This window comes from Sciurus vulgaris, assembly GCF_902686455.1.
Source record: "Sciurus vulgaris genome assembly, chromosome: 12".
NCBI lineage: Eukaryota > Metazoa > Chordata > Mammalia > Rodentia > Sciuridae > Sciurus > Sciurus vulgaris.
The window spans coordinates 68,807,003-68,832,343 of NC_136473.1; the positions used below are offsets into that span (position 1 = coordinate 68,807,003).

Consider the following 25,341-nt stretch of genomic DNA (forward strand, 5'->3'; position numbering starts at 1 on the left):
ATTCCAAGTTATTTAGATCTTACTTATGAGCAACTGATGATTTTCAAGTTTATAGGTTTCCTGAATTAAATCATCCCCAGAGCAGGATAGTTTTCTGGAATTTGAGTTACAATTTTCCTATCAGCTATAATACATTCTCCAGCCTCTCCTCCAAGAGTTCAACTGCTCCATTCCTAAACTTGTCTTCAGTTTGATTGTTTGCACAAGAAAATTAAATTGTTTTCAAATTCTTTCATGGGACAGCCAGTTTCTGCTTATAAAAGCCTGCATAGGGATGATGACAGGGTCAATAGGGGTAAATTTGCATTAGCCTCACTGCAATCTTGCAGCCTCAGCTCCTTTCTTTCCAATCTTGGATGAAGTAGTACTGCTGAGAGCTCGAAGGCATTTTGCACCCAGTTAGGGTTTAGGTTTGCCTGAGATTCTGTCTTTGCCTGATGTCTTTCCAGGCATTTCCAAACATTTGACCCTTTGGTTGGGATTCTTACAAAATGGTAGTGCACAACCTATGTGCCCACTGAGTCACTGGGAAGCTTTGAAAATACAGATGCCCTTGTGTCCTCCATCCAACCCGTGTACAAAGGATCTGATGTAATTGGTCTAGAATTTAGACTGGCACAAGTAATTTCTAGAATGTAGCCTGACATGAGTAATTTTAAGTGATCTCAGATAATTCTGTTGCTCAGCCAGTACTGAGAAACGCTATTAAAAAGAGGAACCAGGAAACATTATTAAAAGGAGGAATTCGACACCAATTGATCGAGTTTCAATTTTATCCAGAAATTCTATGACAGCTTCCACCTCCCAACTAAAACTAAAAAACTGTATATTTCTTCATATAATGTGTAAAATACAAATAATAAAATATTAAAAGTAAAAGATAATATAAGCAAAGGGGCATAGGACAACAAAAATTAAGTGCAGTGATTATTGGGAAGAAGTGGGAAATTACAGTCAGACTTAAACACAGAAGGCAAAAGAAAAGCACATGATTAAAAATGAATATCAATTAAGCAAACTGGAAGAATCGAATAGTGAAACAGAATATTTGCCATTTATGAATTTGGTTACCAGAGGATTAAATGAGATAACTCCCAATAGCAATGCAAAGTCCAAGGGTTAACAGTCCCACTCAGTAGCAAATGGGCCCCTTTGGGCCACAGGGTCTAGATTCTGTGCCCTCCCAAGGCCAGAGTTCAGAACAAGGAGCTCTTGAAAGTTCATTTCCTCAGCTGGAGGCTCAGGGTAGAAAGCCCTGCAGTTATCACTCCTTTTTCTATAGACTTGTTGCAAAGGGCTCCAATTAACTCTGTAGCTTTTGCTGATTTTTCCCTGCAGCCCTGTTAACATGCAAAACCACTGCCCAGGAAACCATCCAGGCCTTTTCCCTCAAAGAGGGTGCTCAGAAAGTGTCTTCACAATTTGTTTTTAAATTATTTCTAGAATGAGTGGATTCAAGTACTTGCACATATATAATTGTTTTTATCTTTAAGATGTTTAAATTATTAGTATAATTAGAATAGCCCATAGCACTTGTTATTGTGCTAGGGTATAGTTGGTCCACAGAAAAAATATTTTCTCCTTTTATTATTGAACTAAAATCTAAGAGTTATGTTCCTTTCTCAAGCAGAAAAAAGCACTCTTTATTATAGTTTAGTAGATGAACCAATAATAATTTTTCGATGACTTAAATCTCAATCTATGTAGAAAATAAAAGAAAATAAAAGAAATTTTAATTGATAAGGCAATTGATATTATAGCTTTTGCTTCTAAAACTTGTTCAGTTATCATATACAGTAGACTTTAATTTTTACCTGAAAAAAAAAAAGTGGATGAATACTGAAAATCTTTCTCTAATTGTTCTCTCTCTTCTATACCATTAGTAATAATTAGGTGAATCAATTCTATTGGTCATAGGTGATTCACTGATTGCTTATAAAATGTAGATTTCTGGATGTCTCACACAAGATTCTGTGCTAGGAGGTAGAAATCTGCATTTTACCCAGTTCTCCAGCTGGTTCTTTTGCAGAAGGTTCAAGGACCACACATTAAAAAACACTCATGTCAAGGAACAATCACGTGAGAAGGGATCATTTTCACCTGCAAGCCTTAATTTATCCCTGCTTTGTTCTTTCCTCTTGTTCCATCTGCATTACTTTGCCACCAGAAAAATGCTAGGACAAGTAGAAGCAATAGAAAACAATGCAAGTAGAGCTTCTGACCTTCAAGGACAGTGCTTCTGAAAGATCCCAGTGGAAAGGAGTTGAGAATTAGCTGGGGATCTTGGTAAAATGCAGATTCTGATTTGTTAGGTCTGGGGATAAGGTGAAAGGCTGCATTTCTAGTCAGCCAGCCCCCACCCTGCAATGTCCAATAGAAAGGCAAGAAGCTCATTATTTATATCAGAAATTGGGGGTGGGAGTTCTAAATTACAGAATGCCCATTAAGTTCCGAGCAAAGAAAGACCACTGCATTTCAAAGCATGACATAAAACTGTAATGTCCTGCATTTAAATTATAAACATTTGATTATAGACCTTGGAAGTAGGGAAGGCATGAGGACAAAAGTGAAAAAGAAAAAAAAAAAAAAAAGAAAACTTAGAATAACACCACAGGCAAAGAATGCTGTCCACCCCCGGAACTGATAATACCTGTTAGCAAGAAAGGATATGTGAATGATTTTAGGGTGTCCCAACCACTGACAAACATGTAGAACTTGCTGTTGGGGTCCCTTCAAAGAGGATGAAGGCTCAGGAGCCCTGAAGAGTCATTGATTAATGAGGAGCTAGAGACATACACAAAACTAAATGTACTGTACTTTATGGGTCATATAAGGAGTTGCCAGGGGACTTTAAATCATAACTTATTTTTGCATGATGCTTGACTTGATCTTAAACCTGGACATCAGTCCATTAATAAAATGCCACCCTGTATATGTATGTGAACTTGTATATAAACATACAAATGCACATTATATGCTTAAGCTATATATAATATATATTATTATTATATTTATCTGGGAAGTCTGTGGAGAGATATCTGTAGTTTAATGCCATGCAATTTCTTTTTCTATAGAGCTGAGAATCCTTATCCTACGGTTGTTAAAATGTTCTCTGACTCCTCTTTGTACCCCACTGTATTTCTTCATTAGACAAAAGTCTGCTAAAGAATAAGTATTACATTTTATTTTTATTTAAGGTCTGGTTCAATGCCTTCCTCAAGGAAGATGATCAATATATATTTTTAAAAGAATTAACAGAGATATGGATAAATACATGAATTCAGCTTTCTGCTACTAACCCTCAGTTCATACAATGTTCATATTGTATTATCATGCTGAGTTGGATGGTATATTGAACTGCTGGTCCTAGTAAAGTCTCATCAGACCTGTAGTTCTTCAAAAATATTTTATGAAATAATGTAAGAAACTATCACAATTATCATTCTATATATGCATATTGCATATTATATATGCATAATATATGTGAAAATAATACGTATCTTCTCCAAGGGAAAAATGTGGGTAGAGTGAATAGAATCTGAGTTTAGCTCCAAAATTTATACCTCAGAATGGAACTTCAGCAGAAGTTAAAAATAATGGAAGCCAACACTACTGCAATGCCGATGATTACACATGGGTAAAATTATTCATTTAATTTAAAAAATTTATTCTGTGTTCTAGGCTAGTGCTAAATCCTACATTTGCCATCTGGTTTTTCTTCTACTTTTTGAGATAGAATCTCACTCTATTGTCCAGGTTGATCTTGAACTTGTAGGTTCAAATGACCCTCCTGCCTCAACTTCTCAAGTAGCTGGGTCTACTGGCATGTGCAACCATGCCCACTTGTCATCTGCTTTTATATACTACCAAAATATAGGCCAAAAACTCCCTCTGAAGTATAATATTAAGCAGAAAAAAATGAAACTTTTATCAAGGACACACTAACAAAAATAGGTTTATCATTTTTCATTAGTTTCACTTGAGAAACAGAGAACCCAAAATAATAGTGATTTAACCAACATGAAGTTTTTTTGTTCACTGCAGTTAGTCACTGCAGAAGTGGGATGTTCATAGTGCCTGGGACCCATCTACTTTATTTTTGTGCTGTACCATTCTTAGGGATGAGTCTTCTACCTGGCATGATTTTCAGCCCCCCATTCAGATTTCCACCTAGCAGGAAGAAAAAATGGTTGAAGAAAGATACAAAAAGGCATATTTTGAAAGTTGTCCTTCCAACTCTGCTTATGTTCTGTGGTCAGAACTTAGTCACAAGCTATACCTCCCATCATAGCATGTTGGGAAATGTCTTTATTCAAAGCAGGCATTTGCCCAGCTCAAAAAATCTGTTTGAGGAAGAAGAGTATAATATATAATAAAGACCAATTGGTGTCTCTGTCACCAGCACTAAACATTAGAAGAATTGGAAAATAAACTTTATATTGACGGTACTGCTAAAAGATGAATTTTGAGGAAATCTTTGCTAGTTTTTATAATACTCTATAAATTAATATTCCATAGTTGTAGTTTATTACAAACTATTTCTTTAAATGTAAATATTGAAAGAAATTAGTCTGAAAAAATTCACACTACAAAAATATGGCTTATGACATAAATAGTAAAAATAGAAATGATGTAATGTCCCTGCTTAGCTAATGTAGAAAAATTTCATTAGGTAATGCAGTGTTGATGAGTTAATAGCTTTGTTTTACTCTCCTGAATACATAATGTGCATGAACTACTTACATATTGTGAATTTCTTATAAGAGTTTATTTTTTTCCTTTTTTTGTTTTATAATTTATTTGTTTTAAAAAATAAAGATTTGTAGGACAGGATTTGGATTTCTTTTTGATAATGTGTGACCTGGTTAAAAATGATAATAATGTGTAGATTCCATGGAAAAGTGATAATCAACTAGGCATGTCCATAATGTCTATAACTTTCAATACAAATACTTTAAGATTATCAATCAGATTTGGTAAAGAAAGAGAGCAGTTACCCTAATTGTCTGTTTTCTAACTTCTATCATTTTTATTTGTATTAGAATGTATAAACTATTCATGTAATAAAAGTCCAATGTAGTAGTCAAACAAGCAAGTATATATGCCTATAATATTAAACATATTAGTCAATAATATACACATGATGCAACCACAAACACATTAGTGTGGAGTTTCTTATAAGTCACTATTTTTGTGAAAAAAGTATGATAGTAATACACATTTCCACGTCTGGGTTCTCAAGCATGCTACTTTCTCTTTGTAGACAGTAGATTTTAATATTAAATTTGAAACTCTAAACACATTTTAAATAAACTTTTGGCTATAAAAAATATGCTATTGCTTTTAGTAATACTTTGTCAATAGATCGCTTTCTTTCTTACTAACCTGGGGCTTCAGTCAAGGGGGAAGAACAAAGGTCAGAATATATGGGTTCAACATTTGGCCCTACTGTTCTCTAGCTGTACAGATGTGAGCAACTATGTCACACCCTGCCCCACAGCAGCCCCTCTGAATGGGGTAATACCATCAAAGTCTTGTAGCAGGGAACATGGAGAACTGGTCAGTAGGGAGGACTTTCATTTCCTTCTTTTCCTCCTGTCTCCTTGCTCACCTCTTTGCTTAGTCTGGTCCAATACTGTGTTGGAGACAGTGACGTCATTGGGAATCTCCAACATGTAAGATAAAGAGTTAACACAAACATGTGACTTCAAATTTATTTATAATGAAAATGACGGGAACTCTGTAGTTCATACCATGAAGGCACTGATTAAAAATTTGAGGTTAGATGTAAGCCTGCTGAGAGACTCTTAACTGGATAATGCTTTGAGGTCAATTAAAATCACTGGTTAAACCATGTGTTAAGACTGGGATTAGACCCTGAATTTTATAAAGGAAATAAAAGGATATTATTTTTCCTGTTTAGAAACATCAAAATTAGCATAGTCTTTGACCCAAGGTATTCAACTTTCTGTGTTCCCTACTGAAAGTTTTTAAAACCAGGTCAAAAAGTCAATTTGAGGTAAATTAAATGTAAGAAAAATTAATTTTAAAGTTTCAAAGAATCACCTTGGGTTTGAGGTGTGTTTTCTATTTCATCTTTTAGGTAAAGTGAAAATTGACTTTTACTTTCTAAATATTAGAGATCCTTATTTTTATTTAAAATGCTACCAAAACCACAAAAACAACAATGCCACCTTCCTTGGTTTCTACGAACCAGAAAAGAAGCATCCTGAGTGTGTTTCCACATCTCTCCTAGACCATTAAATTTTCATCCATATTTAACAAATGTCATTATTCAGTTTCATGGGGTCACTGTGTCAAAATGTCTGTGTTAGGACTTTAATTTATTTTCTGAGGGTCCTTTAAGTGGGCAGAAAGCATGGCACGTTGGATTGATTTACTCTCTTTAATCCGTCCACTTGGCTGGTTTGGGATGTATACTTAAAAATTAGAATTTATCAGCCCTGCAGCAGAATCCTGAGCCAGAAAAGTCGCCTTCTCTTCTGGTCTCCTCCCCCAGGCCGGTTCTCTTTGAAGAGGTGGGTTCTTCCATTGTGTCTCCAGGTACAGTAGCAGCTCTGCCTGTGTGGTGTCCCTTACCAGATGGCCCTCTTAATAAATGCCTTGCTCTGGCCCACCCTCACTTTCTTGATCCAAATGTGAAATGCCAGCAAATAAATAAGAGCATTGCACTCTGATGAGTTCTCTTGAGATGGATGGAAGCCCTGGGGAGAGGAGAGTAGAAACAGCTTTTCTGTTGCCGTGACTGCTCCTAATTACTGGCCAGTCGGTAGAACACACCGCTTAGATACTATAAAAATAGAGAAAATAAATCCTCTATATGATTCCAGATGACTTTGCTAATATGAAAATACTCTTGGATTGTTGGAGTCCATTTGAAATATCATGCGTGATCTTTGCAAGGGACTCGCTGACTTTGGACTCCGGGTAGACAATTGCCGTGTGCAGATTTCCCCGCCAGACTCAAAGTGCAACGGAAATGAGTGGGTAATGAGAGCAGAGCAGCCAGTTCTTTAATTGAATTAAAAGCTGGGTGACATCAATGCAGACACCTGTCCAATTACAGACAGGCCAAGGTGTTTACCATTGCTGTACAAGCGATTCGAAGATGACAGAAATCTTTCCGCCCACAGATTAACATAATGAAGGAGAACAGATTACAGTGGATGCCGGCCAAACACCTAGGTTGGCAGCTGGGGGTGGGGCGGGGGAGAGAGGAGGAGTCTGCTGAAGTATGTAAATAGAAACGGAGAGTCCTTTTTTCTCCTCTCCAAAATGTGTTTGGCTTTTAAAAGGATGCCATTTCGCTTTGTGTCTCAGGCAGGGTTTCCAGGCAGAGCGTTTATACTTGTCTGCATTTAGTCAGAGGAGTTAATCATAAAATTTCAACGTCAAAGCAGACTGCTCTGTTGTTTCATGCTTCTCGGCATCCAAGAGTCCTATTAGAGGCACAAAAGCATGTGCAGCTGGTGTCAGCCCCACAATGATTTTCTCTAAGGTAGTAGGGCTGCCTCCAATTATTGATATTCTCATTGGCGCCTTTGAAACTTGAGGTTAGAGCAAAGGAAAGAAAGTGTTAGAGATATTAATCTATCAGTCAAAGGATACAATGCCTGTTACTTTGGTGGCTCCCTGGAAGGGGCAGGGTGTGGTGGGGCTTTTGTAAGAAGGAAGTAGCCTAGCAGTACTAAGAGGATGAAAGGTCTTCAATTTTTCAGTCAACTCTCAAGTGCCAGTTTTTGGCATAATAGTAATACCAATATAATAACTGCTGGAGAACAGGACATGTGAAGAAGTCTATACCCTTTGCATTCAAGGAATTCTGTCAATCTTTGAAAGGACTTTTATGTTGCATGCTTCTCCAGACACAGACTCTTCCCCTCTGCTAGGCAAAAATCCTCAGAGCACAGAGTTTGGAGCCATATATGAAATGCAAAAGAACTCTTAATTTCCTACCATGATGTATTTCCTTCTCCTAAAAAGGAGTTCTGCCTTGCTCTTTGAGCTTGGGCTTTCTGTACCCACTGTGGCCCACAGGACTGCAACTCAAACGGAATCTACTTACTTGACTTCAAACTCCCTTGGTGTGGCATGTCAGGATTTCTCAATGTTAAGCATTAATGCAAAATGCATTATCGCTTCGCAGTGAGAGTTATGGTCCTGCTGGTGCCAATGATTTTAATCCAGATACCAATGCTCCTGTGTTTCATGGGTTACTAACACTTTTAAGACATCAATAATGCTTACTTTATGCTTATTGAATGGTCTTCCCCCAGCCCCCAGCTTGCCTTCTTCCATTATCAAGAAAGACTGGCAGGTTTCCTGACATGGTTGGGACCATTTTCTGATTTCACAGAGTTTTGTGACTGAAAGGGAGTTTAAGAGGTCATCTTGCCTGCCTAGTGATAGGGACACTCAAGTTAAAGAGAAAAACTTTCCTGTGATAACTCCCAAACAAGACATTCATATCCAAGACAATATTAAAGTTCTTACTGGAGGAATAGACTTTATTATGGTTATAATAAAGGAACATCACCCCATTTTCTCTTAATGGGTTTTCAAAGGACACATTTTTATGTCTAAGTTTCTTTTGTAAATATGGCATATGGTATATTTCTCTATTTTTAAAATAGAATACAGACACAGATTTTTCAGGAACTATTCATTTTGAAAATTAGTCCTTAATTAAATATAGGTCTCTTGTCATCTTAACCTGAAAAGTCCATATCTGACAAATACCCCTGTCTATTTGGCATGTATGCAAACATTCTGTTTCTGTATTAATCTGTGTAGTAGTGTTATCATTAGGGTCTTTTTAGTTCTAGCATTTTCTTATATTAAAAGCTTTATAAAAATCATTTGTCTTCTAGAGTACTGTTCCCAGAGGCAGATCAAGAAAAATTGATAAATGCTTTTTGATGTTATTTTGTTATCATAGTATTTTTTCTGCAGAATATATAATCTAAGTATGACTTTGATACCTAAAGCAATGCCATTAGGAATAATCACTCAAGGATCTCAAAGGAGATATCCAAGAAGGGCTGCCTTCCTCTGACTTGGAGAGATTGTACTTCTCCTCCTTCTTTGATAATAGAACAACTTTTTACGAGTATCAACTTTAATCTATCCTGGTAGAAACAATCCTTTTTGAGAATCAAAAGAGGAAAACCACATGTCCCAGAAAATAGGATGACTTCATTATTATTCTGGTTTAAGGGGAACAAATAGCCCTTTCCCCTGCCCTAATACTTCATTGTAACCTGCCAAGAGGGGAGAAAATGCTGGATTGTACTCTTCTTACTGAAGTTGATAATACTAACTTGTATTTAAGGGAAATTCTTCAGATGGTTTAACCAACTTTGTCTCTGAGACACAACATGATGGACAAGTTCTCCCTGAGAAAGAAATGACACTCTAGTCTCAGAAAGGACAGCACATTTTTTTGAAAGTGTGATTTATGTACTATTCAAAACCTTCCACCTGGGATCCAAAGTTGGCAAGAACCAAAACATCAGCTCTCTTCCCCTTTTTTTCTGTTCTAAGTTTTGCAGCTCTCATTTCTCAGTGTTTATTATTGTTTCACCTGGCTTGAAATGGGAAATGTGAGCACTTTGATAAATGGCCTGTAAGATGATCTAGTTTCTCTCTTCTTTCTTTAAAAATCTCAAGATCTTTCTATGAAATGTAATTTGGTAAACTTCTCTACCAAAGCACAAAGCTGGGAAAAGCAAGTTTGCTGAGAGTTATATTGCCTTGGTGAATATTCTTTTAAAGAAATATTGTCTTTTAATATAGGCCTCTTACCATCATATACAAGATCATATAAATGTACCTGTCTAAATGAGGGTGAGAATTAGTAAAGGAATTTCATAAAACATATATGCACACAAACTCTTCCACTGAAAGCAAGGTGGGTTAAATAAAACCTTGAAGATCATTTAGTGCATGCTAACTTGGTGTCTGTTTAACATGATTCTTCTTAGTCTACATTAATACCTTACCTGATTAACTGACAAAACAGTTGCAAGGCCAAAATTACACTTCAGTTATAATCAGGAAAGAAATAATATCTCAGGATAAAGTATTTTGTAAGACCAGACTAAAAAATTTGCAAAATGATAGAACTGCTTTTATGTTTCTCAATGATAATGTTACCTGGAGGTGTGACAAATCTTTTTTTTTTTTTTTTTTTTTTTTGGTGCTGGGGATCGAACCCAGGGCCCTGTGCTTGTAAGGCAAGCACTTTACTAACTGAGCTATCTCCCCAGCCCCTGTGACAAATCTTTGTGCTGAGGATTTCATATCACCAAACTGTACACAACCATTGTGCCTTTCTGGACACAGTATTCCAAGGCCACAGTTAAAGCATGCCCATCTGTGAAAGGCATTGCCTTTTCCATTTGTCATATAATTCAAGTGATGAACAAAGGAAACTAATCTCATATCCCAACATGAGTTTCTTGCATATATCAAAATTAAAAGTTTCATTGACTGGGGGCTGATTCTTTTCTTGATAGTGTGGCATTATACTAATTCAGATTATGCAAGTTGTTCTATTTAGAATCTTACAGTAGGTTCCAACTTACCAACAGGACATAGCAAATGCCAAAGATTTTTCTAAGGATACAATGACTGAAACACATATTGTCATAATGACGTAGATTGCAGCCTTCAGTTTGAATATCATGGTAGAGGCATCAAGAAATGGGAATGTAAAGTGCTGGGGTGTGGCTCACTGGTAAAGGCCTTGCCTACTATGTGCGAGGTCCCATGAGAAGGATATAACACAGTTGTTATTTCAGAGGGACACTATTAAAGTTAATGAGTTTAGGAATCTAGAGGACTAGACACAGAGCTATGTAAGTAGAAAGCTTACACCAGTACTTCTAGGGAAAAAAAAAAAAAAAAAAAGAATGGATGAGAAATAAAGCTTAAGGGTGTTGTGTGTGGATTGAGGCATGTTGAGCACGAAGTCTTAGTGGGACATCCAGGTGGGGTCACTAGTCTCTAGATAGAAATGCAGAAGGAGAGCTTTGGGGAGATGAGAAGTCTGTAGATAAGCAGGTTATCACTGAGAGGTGAGGCTTCATAAAGTAACTGAGGCAACCGTTTAGAAAAAGGAATAAACCTGAAGCCCCAACCTTATAAAAACCAAGTTATTTAAGGGACTGTAAGAGAGCATCCAGTAAGTGTAGAAGGGTAAAGATTCAGGGTTATTTGATTTGGTACTTAAAGGAAGACTAGTAATCTTTGAAAGATAACAATCTTCTAGTAGCCTATAGAGACAAAAGTTGGGTTTCAATGGTAGTGTGACTTGGACTGACATACCTCTGCAGTAGAGCTCTTAACCTTATATTACTCTGTGTGGACTCTTCTGTAGTCTTAGACTCATTAACCTTGACAGTGACCCTTTTGGGTAAGTGCTGCATTATCCCCATCTCACAGGTGAGACCTGCGAGATTTCTGCAAGTTAGGGTCTGTTGTTGGCTATGTACAGATGAGGAAACTAAGGCACAGTGATCAGAACAACCTGCCTAAGCCCATGTAGCCTATCACTAACATAACTGGCATCTGTGTGCAGGCATTCTGGTCTGAGTGGCTGTGCTTTTCATTACTATGTGATGAGGCTGTGTGTGTGATAACATGAGCTTGCTTTTAAGATGTTCTTAAAGTGAACTCAGTACAGTTCATGGTCTAGGGGATTCAAAAGGAAATGACAAACACAGTGGAAGGAAGGAAGGGAAAGCAGAAGGTAGTAACACAAGGGGGTTTTGAAATTAGAACTGAACTTGGCATGAGATGGTCACACGTGTACACATATTAGTTCATTGGCTTGCTGTCTTCTTTGGCCGTGAGCTGAGAGGATAGTGCCAAGTGGATGGATATTTTCATGTAGAAACATAGAAGAGAGGGTTCAGTAGCCCAAGAATAGGCCTGGGAGCTGCTGGAATGGAGATTTGAAGACCGTGTGAGGCATTGAGGGCAAATAGGAGGTGCCAAAGCAAGCAATGACTTACTGTCTTTGCTTCCTTCTGGCTCTTTGCTGTTTTAATTTTGTAAATTTTCTAATTGGGGAGGGCACAAACAGAAACATGTTTATTAAAATTTGTGTTTGAGTGATGCAAGCTGTCAACAATATTGGCACCTTAAAACAATAATATATTCTCTAGGCTATTGAAGGTTTAATCAATAAAGGGATACCAGGAGTGGGTCTGTCATTTTATAAGAATGATGACAGTCTCTGGTTAGGATTAAAGATTGCTCTAGAAAAGTTCTTGAGGAAAAACAGTGGTGAGAAAAATGCACAAATTTTATTTTGATAATTGTTTAATTCACAGGATTAACTAAGTAAAGAACTTCTGCCTTGATTATGAACACTGGTAAACAAAATGTGTTTTCATTTCTACAGGTACTTTTAATTGCTGAACAAATTTTATATATCCTCCACCCAGCCAGGTTAATTCAACACTCCCATGTGCAATGCTTCCATTTAAGACAGGTGTCTTAATTAAATAAACTAATAATTTTGCAAGTAGAAGTACAAAGGCATAATTATCTAATTTGCTAATTGTTCGACTATGCTAATTTGCATATTTGTTAACTGCAACATAAACAAATAGTTTGTATATGTGTATCCTGCCGTTAAAATAATGAAGCCACTCTTGGGAGTAACATTTCCTAAAGTGTGTTAATAGACACTGCCATAAAAAGGGACTCCTTCGTTAAATATGGCTGAAAAATGCTAGGTTCAAGAAAATTGAATAGTTTTGTTTCTGTGGGAGGCCTGGGATTTGGAATGAGATAATATGCATTTTAACTATTGAATACATTGTGGCTGTGTTTCATGAGCTATGTGTAGATCCTCCCCCCAATTCTTAATGGTTGAAATATCAAATACTGCTTTAAAACTGTCTTAACAATAAGTGGGTCTCACAATTTTTTCTTATGACTTACCCCATTCTGCAATTGGTAGACAAGCAGGAAAATGAATTCAAGAGTCATATATTTTCATTCTTTATTCTCTCTCTGTCCCTGTCTGTCTCTGATTCTCTGCCTCTCTCTGAATCTGTCTCTGTCTTTGACACACACACACACACACACACACGTATATACAAGTCTTTATAGATGCTTACAGTAAACATGCAAACCCTATTTGTCCCTTCTTTTATTATAGGCATATTGACAGGCTTGCTACCCTTCAAAAACTATGCAGTAACCCTAACTGCTTGCACTCTGGCTGGCTGTACCGAGAGCTCACATGCATTGAACATCTCTACTCCACAAGAAGGTAAAGTAATTTCAAAGGTCTTGACTTCCACATTTCAGTCATGAATAATAAAATAGGAGAAGAGCTAAATGCTGCAAGGCCATTTGCTGGAAAACCCCAACCTAATTTGATGACAAAGTGCATTGCCAGGCCATAATTGCTCCATTTTTTGGGGGGGTGCGCAAATGAATCAAACTCCATACCCTTTAATGACATGCATCTTTAATAGCTGTAATGCAGATTAATGGGCTTTTTAATTGCTGTTACATTGTTCATGCAAGAGCCTTGTCATTAATATGAAGCATCTGAAAGATTAATGAAAGCTTCCTCATTTTACTATGGCTCAGAAGTAAATCTAGAGACAGTCTGACTAAAAAGAATTGATTGTATGGCACAGTATGAAATTGAGAATCAAACGGTTGATTTCCATGGTCCCTTTTAACTGCTAAACACCAGCACAGGCAACAATTATTTCAGTATGATGGAGCCTCCAAATGCCAATTGAGGCATTATTAATCACTGCTCAGTTCCTTCTGACTTAAAACTCACTTTTGTTGTACTTGGAACTTACAAACTATTGGCATAAATTAATGTTTCAGAAAGCACATGTTAAGAAAGCAGTGGGAAAGAGAAAATATTTTAGCACTCTGGAGTTGAGAGCTTTGCTCAAGCATCTGAACCCATCACTTCAAGAAATAACAGCTCTCAAAATATTTGAAGCATTGTTACTTCATATTTCTATCGCCTGGATGAGAGGAATCGTACATTTCTTATGCTGTCTAGTTGTAAAGTTATTTAGGAGATTTAAAGGCTTGATCTCTAGGGGAAAAGAGTCCATTGCTCTCTTTCTTCTTCCTAGTATCCATCCCTACACTCCTCCTCTTTCTTCTCCCTCTTTTGAATCCTTCAGCAAGCACCATATGCATAGAAGATATTTAAGAAAAAGGAAGACAGAGACCCATATGACAAAGCAGTGGCAAGGAAACAGATTTTGTAAGATCCTTTTTTCTGACACTTTTATTTTTCTGTTTTATACCTGATCTAACCAGATCCCTCTAATATGGGCTATATCATCAGTGACCCATCCGCTTTATTTTCTCAAAAATTTCCCCATCTATTCTACTAAAAATGGCAGCTTTTCCCCCAGGGTATCATTGTGTCTGCTGGAGTCCATGGTCATCACCCCCTTTTACATGTGCTTCCACCAGCCTTCATTGGGACAAAGTGTCCCACATCTCATTATTTTCTGTATATCCACTCCACCCTCTGTCTAGATTTTGACTGGTCCCCTTCACACCTATTTCATAGCTATATCCCAGAGGGAATCTTTACTCATTCTGTTCACATCTCCTTGTCCTTATTTAAAGCATTCCAAACTTCTAACTTTTCCAAGAAGTTATTCTTAATTTACTAAAGGATGTTTGTTTTTAGGGTCAATTTTTGAAAATGTTTAGTTTCTGGGAGTCCAGTTCTTTGACCACTATATAACATGAACAAATCTTATTTTTAAAAATTACCTGCAATGTAGTTTCTAGATAAAGTTCATTCCATTGATTGTCCCTTTTCTAGCTATTTCAATAGTTATGCAGAGATTTTTAAAAACATTGTGAACTGCTGTCAGATTGTTGCCCATCTCAGATTGTAAGCTCCTCAAGGCTAGGGCACTTTTATCTGTTCAATTTGCTTTAACTGGCACTGTCCCACATAGACATTATGGGTTAATAATACTTTTGATGAAGTAACACAAACGTCAGTCAAGTGAACTACTGTAAGGACTCCCCATCCATCACTGATGCAAATTCTCATAAATTCAGGACAGTTATTTAGCACTGCTCCTAAAGCAATTACTGACAAGCTGCCCACGAATCAGGAGCATTTCCATGCAAGGGATTTCAGGTTTATTTCATGATTTATGGGTTTGGATCTAAAAAGTTTGAGTTAGAAAAGTAAACTAAAATTAGACTCTATAAATCTTTTCCTTTTTTTCCCTTTTTTCCTTCCACAGCCCCACAAGAGGTTCAGCCACCAGTAGCCAAATCCCTTCCCAATTCTTTGTTACTTTCCTGGAAGCCACCCAAACAAGCAAATGGTATTTTAACTCAGTACACTTTATACATGGATGGAAAGCTGCTCTATTCAGGCAAAGGGGAGAACTACACAGTCACAGGTAAGACTTCTATCAATCTGTTAATAGTTTTTATATACCAGATAACTATACTGTGCAATTATGTGAAAAAGTGGGTTTTTAAAATTGGGCTACTTATTTTTGTCCTCTCATAACTATTCCTGTTCCATGATCTTCAAGGTCATATTAGTATTATGGTAAAGTCAAAGCTGGAAAATTGCCTACCTTTCACATCACGTCAAGGTGTGTGTTCTCTACTGTAGCTCCCCCACCATGACTCATCCCAGTCCCTTGCACCTCTATGCCTTTGCTCAGGTACAGAGGGGACCTTGGGTTAGACTAGCAGGAAAGCTCAGCATAGACAGCTCTGCCTCCCACTGATAACAGGAGTGCAGCTGGATCCAGTGTGGTCACTCACACTGCCAGAGCCAGATTGAATCAGCGACTTCCTTTCAACAAATTTATGATCATGTGACTAGCTACTGTAATATCCTCATGAATGTGGAATAATCTTAAAACTCTGATGAATGTTACTCACTGTGGTTTGAATTTTAAATGGTTTGAGAAGAACATAGTATATAGGCCTGATCATATAGACAGTTAAGAAAAATAAATTGTTGGAAAGCTTTCTAAATACAAGAGGCCTACATTAGGTTTGTCATCTGGTGTCTGCACAGGGTTTGTGTTTGTATAGTACTTATAATAGTCCTATATTATATGACTTTATATACTCGATTTGTCTCTCAGGTTTGATATTATTAATCAAATATTGATTGATTTAAAAACTAAGGCCTGGAGATATTAAGTTCTTTGTGAAAGGGCACGACAAGTTAGAATCAGAGGTAGAATTAATTATGTATGTATTCACTCATTCACATTAATGCCAGGTACGAAGATTATAACAGGGAATCAGCCAGACATTGCCCCTCATTTCTTGGCACTCCCAACTTCATGGGGACACGTCTTGATGCTAAAATGAGGCACTGGTGGAGAATCGTATTCTCAGCTATATTATTTGTCACCTCTTTAGTCTAAGAACCTTAAAAGGACAAGAACTATTATTTTTATATTTTGATCATCATGATGGGATAGAATTCTGTAGTATTTATTCTAGACAATAGATGTTCTTACTCCTGTTTCTTAAGTCAGGAGACTGAGGCATACAGTGCTTGTGGTCACGTGGTCTATGAGTAATAGACTTTGACACCAAGCCTAAGTCTGGCTACACTGAAGTGAGTGTGAACTTAAAACAAATTACTTAACTTCTCTGAGACATAGTGTCTTAATCTGTGAAGTAGAAATAACTACACTCTTAAGAATTTTCAAGAAATTACATTGTATGAAACAGCATGTGGGCACATGGCAAAACTGATAAAAATTAATTATTTTCTGTAGAGTACAGAGTTCATATTACAAGCTAAACAATAGATTAATTTTACCCTAAAAAATTGGATCACAAGATTAAAGTCAATGGCATAATTTTAATTAAGAATTATAGGCTAAAGAAATTATTTTGGAAATAATAATTATTATTAAAATACGACATAAAATGAACTTTATACATGTGTTAATAATAAATACACAAAAATCTTCTAGAATCAAAATATATCATTGTGTGGGCTATTGTACCTTGTAGACCTAGAATTCTCCAATTCCCAGGCATGACTTGAGTATGCCCCTGTATGTTCACTGAATAGCTTTATAGCCCACATCATTCATTTGTGTGCATTCTCTTGAACAAGATTGCTTGTTTGTGCTCCTAAACCATAAGTGTCATTAGGACTTGAGCATGTCTGCTTGGTTCATTACTGCAACTCCAAGACCTATCCCAGAGTGGGCAGTGAATCCATGGTGGTGGAGGAAATTATCCTGACTCCTGGGAAAAATAACAAAAAAAGAAGATAGCAAGGGGAACTAGAAGTGGGATTGGGAATACCAGGAATAAAAGGAAAAAAAAATCCTCCCTTCCATGCACAGGGAGAAATGCTGAATTTGTCCTCTGGGAAGTGGTACCACTTCAATATTACTCAGAAGTGATAGAAGCTTTTTCTATAAGCTTCATGGCTTCTCACAAATAGCCCTTGTCTCCAAATAGCTTCGGATATGAAGCATGTTGAGAATTTTAGTGTTGGTTATGAAGCATTAAAAGCCTAGAAAGTTAAGATGGAGTTGAAAGATGTTCACTACTCTCCTAATCTATAATAGCTAGATAAACGAAGCCTGGACAAGTCAAGCTATTCTAGTCAGTAATTGAAGGAACCAGTTCAAATATAGGTCTATTTTGTCCCAATGTCTACACTTTTCATCTCTATACATTCTTTCGTTGAACATGTTTTATTTTAGTGAGGACCATAACTCTGAAGGGGAACCAGGGACCTTATTATAAATCTCAGAACACCATCATTAGTGGGCTGGGACCACCAAAAAAAAAAAAAAAAATCACAACCTGTTTGGCTTCAAAATATACTTATTTCTCACTGTCTGGAAGTCGTAATTTCAAGTCATGGTGTCAGCAGGTTTGGTTTCTCCTGAGGTCCTTCTCTGACTTGCAAATGGTCACCTTCTCACTGTCCTTGACTGACTTTTCCTCTATGCAAACACATGTTTGGTGTGTCTTTTCTTCTTTCTCTAAGGATATCAGTCATATTGAATTAGGTTCCCACTCTTAAGAGCTTGTGTGGAGGTTCGAGCAGAGGGGCACAGCTACTCATATACTCTCGACCCAAGAGTGGTCCTCCTCTATCGGGGAAGGACATCCTCTTCACCTGAGCATGCAGCTTTAGGAGGGATGTACATGGAGAGTGAGGGAGAAAGGGGACACCACCCAGCCAGTCAAATCAGCTGAATCAACCCTGGAGACCAATGGGATGGCAGATGTCACAGCCAGATCACCATCTCTCCTAGGTCCCCACTCGTAAACCACCTCATTCACTCTTTTTTTTTTTTTTTTTAGTTCTAGCACTTAGGTTTTTTTTTTATTTTAATTAAAAATCATAAATTTACATAGGGCAATGTTGTTTGATTCATTCTGTTATTTTCCCTCTCCCCCCACCCCTCTTTTCCCTCTATACAGTCCTTCCTTCCTCCATTCTTACCACCCTCCTTATCCCTAACCTTAAACCTAACCCTAAACCTAACGCTAAACCCTCCTACACCCCATTATATGTCCTCATCTGCTTATCAGCGAGATCATTCATCCTTTAGTTTTTTTGAGATTGGCTTATCTCACTCAGCATTATATCCTCCAATTTCATCCATTTGCCTGCAAATGCCATAATTTTATCATTCTTCATGGCGGAGTAATATTCCATTGTATATATATGCCACAGTTTCTTTATCCATTCATCAACTGAAGAGCATCTAGGTTGGTTCCACAATCTGGCTATAGAGAATTGAGCAGCCATGAACATTGATGTGGCTGTATGTCTGTAGTATGCTGATTTTAAATCCTTTGGGTATAGGCCAAGGAGTGGGATAGCTGGGTCAAATGGTGGTTCCATTCCAAGCTTTCTGAGGAATCTCCATACTGCTTTCCAGAGTGGCTGCACTAATTTGCAACCCCATTCATTCTTAATTATCTCTTTAAAAGCCCTGTTTCCACTGCGGTCACTTTGGAGGTTAGAGTTTCAACATGAATTTGGGGAGGACACAGTTTAGTCTATAATAGCACCCTAAAGTGAGTGCCTTTCCTATAGCATAAAGCAAATTCCGCTTTTGCTGCAGAGACTCTCAAATTGCGTGTGAGTTGAATAAAATTGCCTTTAAGATCATTTTCAAACTTTAAGGTTTTATTCCCGTGATATGCACCAAATTCAAGTCACTTGTATCTCCAAAGTTAATCTGTCCACCAGGACTCATAGAAAAGATATAACAGAAAAGGGAATCTCCCTGATTGAAGTTATATGAGGAGAATGTTGTAGGAAACAGTTTAGCCACTGAGAAGGGCTTCAGTCTCTATATGTCATGTTACATCATGATGTATAACTATGATGCTATTTGGTAGTCATTGCTTGTCTTTGTGTTGGAGTTTTTGTGACCTAATATTCTTTCCATGTTATGTGGTTTGTGAGTGGAACTTCTGCTCATGAGGCTGGTAATATCAGGAATGGTGGTAATTTAGGTCCATTTAAATGGATCACTACAGTGCTGAAATGTCCCTTTACAGAAAAACCGAGAAATGTAGTCTACTAGATATTTATAACATTTTTAATTTTATAAAAGTAAACTATACTTATTGGAGTTAATTTAAAACATGTAGATATTTAATATCTGATTATTCTATCACACATGAAGAAACTCAATATTTGAAGTAATTTCTTCTAGAACTTCATTCATTTTAACAAAATTGAGCTAGAATTCACGTATACTTTTGCATCTTTGTATATTGCCTTACTATAACTATATTCCCTTATAATTATATTTTAAAATAATCATCCTTCATTTAATAGATGTACATTCATGCATTTAACACTTGAGCATTTATCTCTATTTTAAATATATCATGATAAGTATTATTATATATAAATCTTTATTTGGTAGGTTTTCAGAAGGCACAGCTGTCAAATGAATGTTTTTAAATGATATGTTTAACAAGTGAAAGTATTCTTTTATTTATTTGCATTTTAAAATACTGATTATATTGATAATTTCCTTGTGTGATTATGAGCCATTTATATTTTACTTTGATTCATGTGATCACACTTGTAATGAGCATAAATTTAATACTGGGAAGGAATAATTTTGAAATTTCATCAATAGCTATGTTGATTTTCCCTGGTTATCATCCCAACACTATTTAAAATTCTTTGCCTTCTACACTATCAAAAACTTCTTTAATAACTTGGTGTAATGTCCCCTCCTAAATATTCAAAGTGTCAACTTTTTTTTTTTTTTTTTTTTGCAATCCTCTACTTATTTGTGGTTTCCTATTGCATCTTCACATACAGCCAACATCCTTCTGTTATTGAGCAAATGGATCTGGCTGACATGGTGGATACAGGAAAAAGCACATGCATTTCAATCCAGAAGCCACTTTAGCATCTAGGTGCTTTGAATTTTTTTCTTCTTTCTCTTAAATATGAAGCATTAAAAGTCAAAGGCATTGCTGCACCTTGAGTTAGTACAAAATATATTTAAAAATGCATACAGTTCAAATTTTTGCCTTGCATAGGCCATAAGCTAGTAGTATGCTGGGTCAGTTCTGACACTGAAAAATGAATCCAGTTAGAGAACCTCCCAAAGGCTGTTGATGTTTGCTATAATAAATAGCACACACTTTAAGTCAAACTTTTTCATTCTGTATTCAAAGGTAATGGATTTTTCGTAACCATAGTAACCTTGGTGTATTTCTGGATAAATACATGAGGTATATACATTCTAGTTTTATTTTTGAATATAAACTACCACATTATGTATTACTAATAATATGAAAAATAGGATGTAGGTTAGTATAATGACAGCTTAAACTAGTATGCATTTTTCTTCTGCAAAAAATAAATATTTATCAAAAGTATAGGTTCAATTAATTTTTCCTCCAGTTTTGTGGTATTCTGGTGGTGCCATTTATCTTTTTTTGCAAGATCTCCATTAATCTCTTATTTCTGTCCCATAACAGATTTTTAAGAATTTTGAGGTAAAAACAATTGTGCTTTCAGGCTTATGATTAAAAACATTATCGAAAGATTGAAGAACCTACATTGATATCAGTAGTAGAGTTTTGTTGATCCTTTATGATATGTGTATATAGTCTGTTCATAAATAGGGAGAAAGAATAAACACATTGTGAGACTGTTCAGCATACTGGGATTGTTTCAAAGTTCAGGCTAGAAAGCGTCCTGATTGATGATGACTATCCAAACTGTAGCCAACCAGATCATTCTCATTTTAAATGAGCACCCTACCAGAAACTGGCAATCTTTAAGAAGTTTGTGAGATGTTTCAGAAAACCTGCAAGGTTTTGGGGAACAAGAATAGCAAGATGGTGGTAATGGGGAGAAGTACATATCAAACATGACAGGAGGGTCGATGTGAGTTGTGCCTTCCGTTGAGACCAGTTCGATTTTTACAACATAAATTATTTTTGGTTAACCCAACCTAAGTCCTTGTTTTTGATAATTTCTAGAATCTCAAAGGGGGGGAAAGACCAGTAGGGACTCCTTTGGGGAAAAAAATGAATACCTGACACCAAACCATGAGACAAGACATGTATGTGTTCATATATCATATAAATAATCTATAGTAGTCTTATGGTTGAACATGAATGACTAATTTCTGTAAGTAATGGTAGCACCTTCTCAGGACTAAGGCATCTAGCAATAAGACTAAAGTAGTCAGACGTAAATAATAGCATACATGGAGTGTGTGTGTGTGTGTGTGAGAGAGAGAGAGAGAGAGAGGGAGAAGAAAGGGCAAAAAAGGGAAGGGGAGAGGGAAAAGGAAGGAGAGGAAAAGAGGAAAAACAGCTGAAATTCTGATGAAATCAGAAAGGCAATAAATATTTATATCTTTAACCAAGTAAAAGTGCTAAAACTTTTTTGTTGTTGTTGTTCTTATTTGTCAAGGTCAAAGAGAACTATGTATAAACAGCAAAATAGAAATGTTCATCTTGAACCTTCCAAACACTTAAGTCTTACGATGAGAAATTTATTGAAGAAGAAGCTATATTGCTTATGGCACAATAAAAAGCATTTAAAGGTTAGGTACTTCTAACCAAGCATTATAAGGAACCTTATCAACACTCTACAAATTTGAGCTAAATTATATTCATTCACACTGATGGTTTACAATAGGTCCTTTCATAGCAAAATAAAACTTCATTTTAGCCTAGATGTTTTCTGTAATTTTGCAGTTTTGAATACCACAACGCAGTGCCTGGAAAACACTTCCCTTTCATAATATTACCAAGGGGCATCCTGTTAAAATGCTTGTGCTTTAAACTGTAGGCCTTATTAATAAAGCAGAGCATGTGAGGATTTTCAGGTAAGGCTGTGATCTCATCCTTGAATCACTATGTGCCCTTTTTATGTCACAGGGCATTAAATTACACAAAGTCTAAGAAACCCTAAAGATACAAAGGGGGAAAGTTAAGCTACGAAGAGAAGTTAGATTTTTCAGAAGCCAAGTTATTAAGCCCTACCTCTGAAACCAGAAACTCCTCAATAGTTGGAGGAGGCTGAGTGCAATACAGTGGGTTAATGCACAGCAGATGCTCTACTCTCAAGAGTCAAGTTTATTTGTTAACAAGGTTCAAAAGAAATGAGATGACTTGTGTGGAATGTTTAGCTATCACTTGTGCTTAACTATAAAATAATACACTCAAAATGTCATTTTTCCATCAAGTTGCTTCTACCGTGCACCAATCTGTGGAGAAATAAAACACATTTAAGTTTGTATTTTAAGATCTGCACCTAAATATACTGGTGATGTGTTAACTGGATTGAGGACTATTACGCTCTCAAATGGTAGAAGAGACTCTGAAGGGATTTTAGAGAGTTGGTGGGAATGATGTTCAGTTAGAAAAGCAGCAGAGCTAAATGCTGAAGAAGGCGATGGAATGTGTCTGACCATTGAGAGATGGAAAAACAGCAACTGCCTATTATTATTTATTTTTTAAAACTCTTAACTTACAACTTTTCACAGAAAAGTGAATGCAGCTTAAGGGTAGAACTTGATGAATATTTACAACTCAACACATCTCTGGCACCATGGTCCAATCCAAACAACAGCTTCATCAGCACCCAAGGAGACCCCAGGCTTATGCCCTCAAGATAGTTAATGGCATAGATTCCCTGCACTATCTTTGTACTTATTGCGGGTGGAGTCAAATGCCATATCTCTTTTTTCAATGACTTCTTTCAGAGAATGTGAGAGGGAGAATCCATCAATGGAGCTGTATTTTTTATTGTAGTTCCTGAACATCCTGAACCCTCTGACGCCCGTCAAACAGTGGCTAAGGTAGCATCTGTGGTTTAATTCCTACCTTTCAGAAAGTCATTGAAGACTTATAAAATGAATCTTCTGTCTCATTCCACCATCTTTCAAACCCCCACCCATCCCCGTCTCATTTCCCTCTATGTAATCAAAATGTACTCCATTCTTCTCTTGCTCCCCACTCCCCACCTCCATTGTGTATCATCATCCACTTATCAGGGAAAACATTGGGATTGGCTTATTTCACTTAGAATGATATTCTCAAATTCTATCCATTTAACTGCAAGTGCCGTAATTTTATTCTTCTTTATTACTGAATAATATTCCATTGTGTATATATACTACAGTTTCTATGTACATGTATGATTACATGAATGGTGTGAATCTACATCGTGTCCAACCATAGAAATGAAAAGTTGTACCCCATTTGTGTATAGTGAATCAAAATACAGTCTGTAAAAATAAAAGCAAAGCAAAACAAAACAAAACAAGCATCTACCTCTTTTCCAAGTCCAAGCTGGGAAATAAGTACAGAACTGTTCCCTCTATGCAATTAAAACTCTGTTCATTAGATCACTGACCTGTGCATAGCAACAAAAATTCCAAACCTACCAATCTAAATGTCCAACAATGGAATATTGTGTGACCATATAGCTTATAATACTTTAGATGAATATTTAATGTAGAAAAGTGTTAAAAGCAAATATTTTAATAAAATATAGCTTATGAGTATATTTAATTCAAATGTTTGTATACATCTGCACATATATATAGATATATATATATGCATATACACTTGTATATGTAGACATATACACCAAAGTGTTACATGTAATTATCTCCTATTAATGGATTCTAATGCTTTCTTTTTGTTAAAGGAGTATTCTTATGATTAAAATTCTCTGCAGTTTGAACATTAGAAATCAGAATTTTTTTTGGTATTTTTTCCACTTACAATGTATGTGATAAAATTATTGTGAAGGAAGGGCATCTTAGGAATCTTATCTGCACTTGCCTATTAATACTTACCTCCCAGTCTTCCCAAGTCTTTATCAGGATACTTAATCATGTTGATCACCTTACTCATTCCCTATACCTCTAGTACTATATGCTACTATCAAAATGTTATACATAACTGATGATTTGCTTCAATTCCCACATTCTCCTTTGGTTCACAAATTTTTCTATATTGTTATCCTACACATTTATCATTCAATTATGGTCTGTCTTATAATATTAATTATAATAATTAATTAATTAATTAATATTGATACTTGGGCTTGAACCTAGGGGCACTCAACAACTGAGCCACATCCCCAGTCCTATTTTAAATTTTAAATAGGTACAGTGTCTCACTGAGTTGCTTAGCATCTGAGGCTGGCTTTGAACTTGCAATCCTCCTGCCTCAGCCTCATGAGCTGCTGTGATTATAGGCATGTGCCACCATGCCCTGCTAAAGTTAATTTATTTTAAAGAGAGTAAATCTTGACTCAAAATAAGATTTGTGGGCATTGAGTACAATTATTATGTTACTTATTTTTATGATCTTTAGAGTGTAGTACCCATCACATAGGAAGAAGTATACAGCATCTCACAAACTTTTATTGAATTGAGTTGAAATGAATTAAATTGAAAAAACACTGAGAATCAGTAAATTAATATTTTAGAGTAAATAACAAATACTGATGCATAATTCAGATATAATTAATATGCTAAACTTGGTAAACAGTTTTAATGAGGTAGGCTGTTCCTGTAGCTTCCTAGAAATTTTCATTTAATCACCCACTGGGTAGCAAAAAAAAAAAAAAAAAGATTCTCGTGTTAGTTTGCTAGGGCTGCCAGAGCATAGTATTGCACTTTCTTAGCTTAAACAGCAGAAATTTACTGTCTCCCAGTCATGGAGACAAAGAAGTCTCAGATCAAGTTATTGGCAGCATGGATTTCTTTGAGGCCTGAGGGAAAAGCTGTGCCACACCCCTTTCCTGGTGTCTGGTGATAT

At 36.4% G+C, this 25,341-nt stretch overlaps 1 protein-coding gene across 1 annotated transcript in view; it reads left to right on the plus strand.

Moving 5' to 3' along the window:
• USH2A (usherin) overlaps positions 1-25,341 on the plus strand; it is a 777,454-nt gene that overhangs the window by 368,279 nt on the left and 383,834 nt on the right. The window contains 2 exon segments of the mRNA XM_079107116.1: positions 13,196-13,309; positions 15,294-15,455. Coding sequence (XP_078963242.1) covers positions 13,196-13,309; positions 15,294-15,455 — 276 coding nt within the window.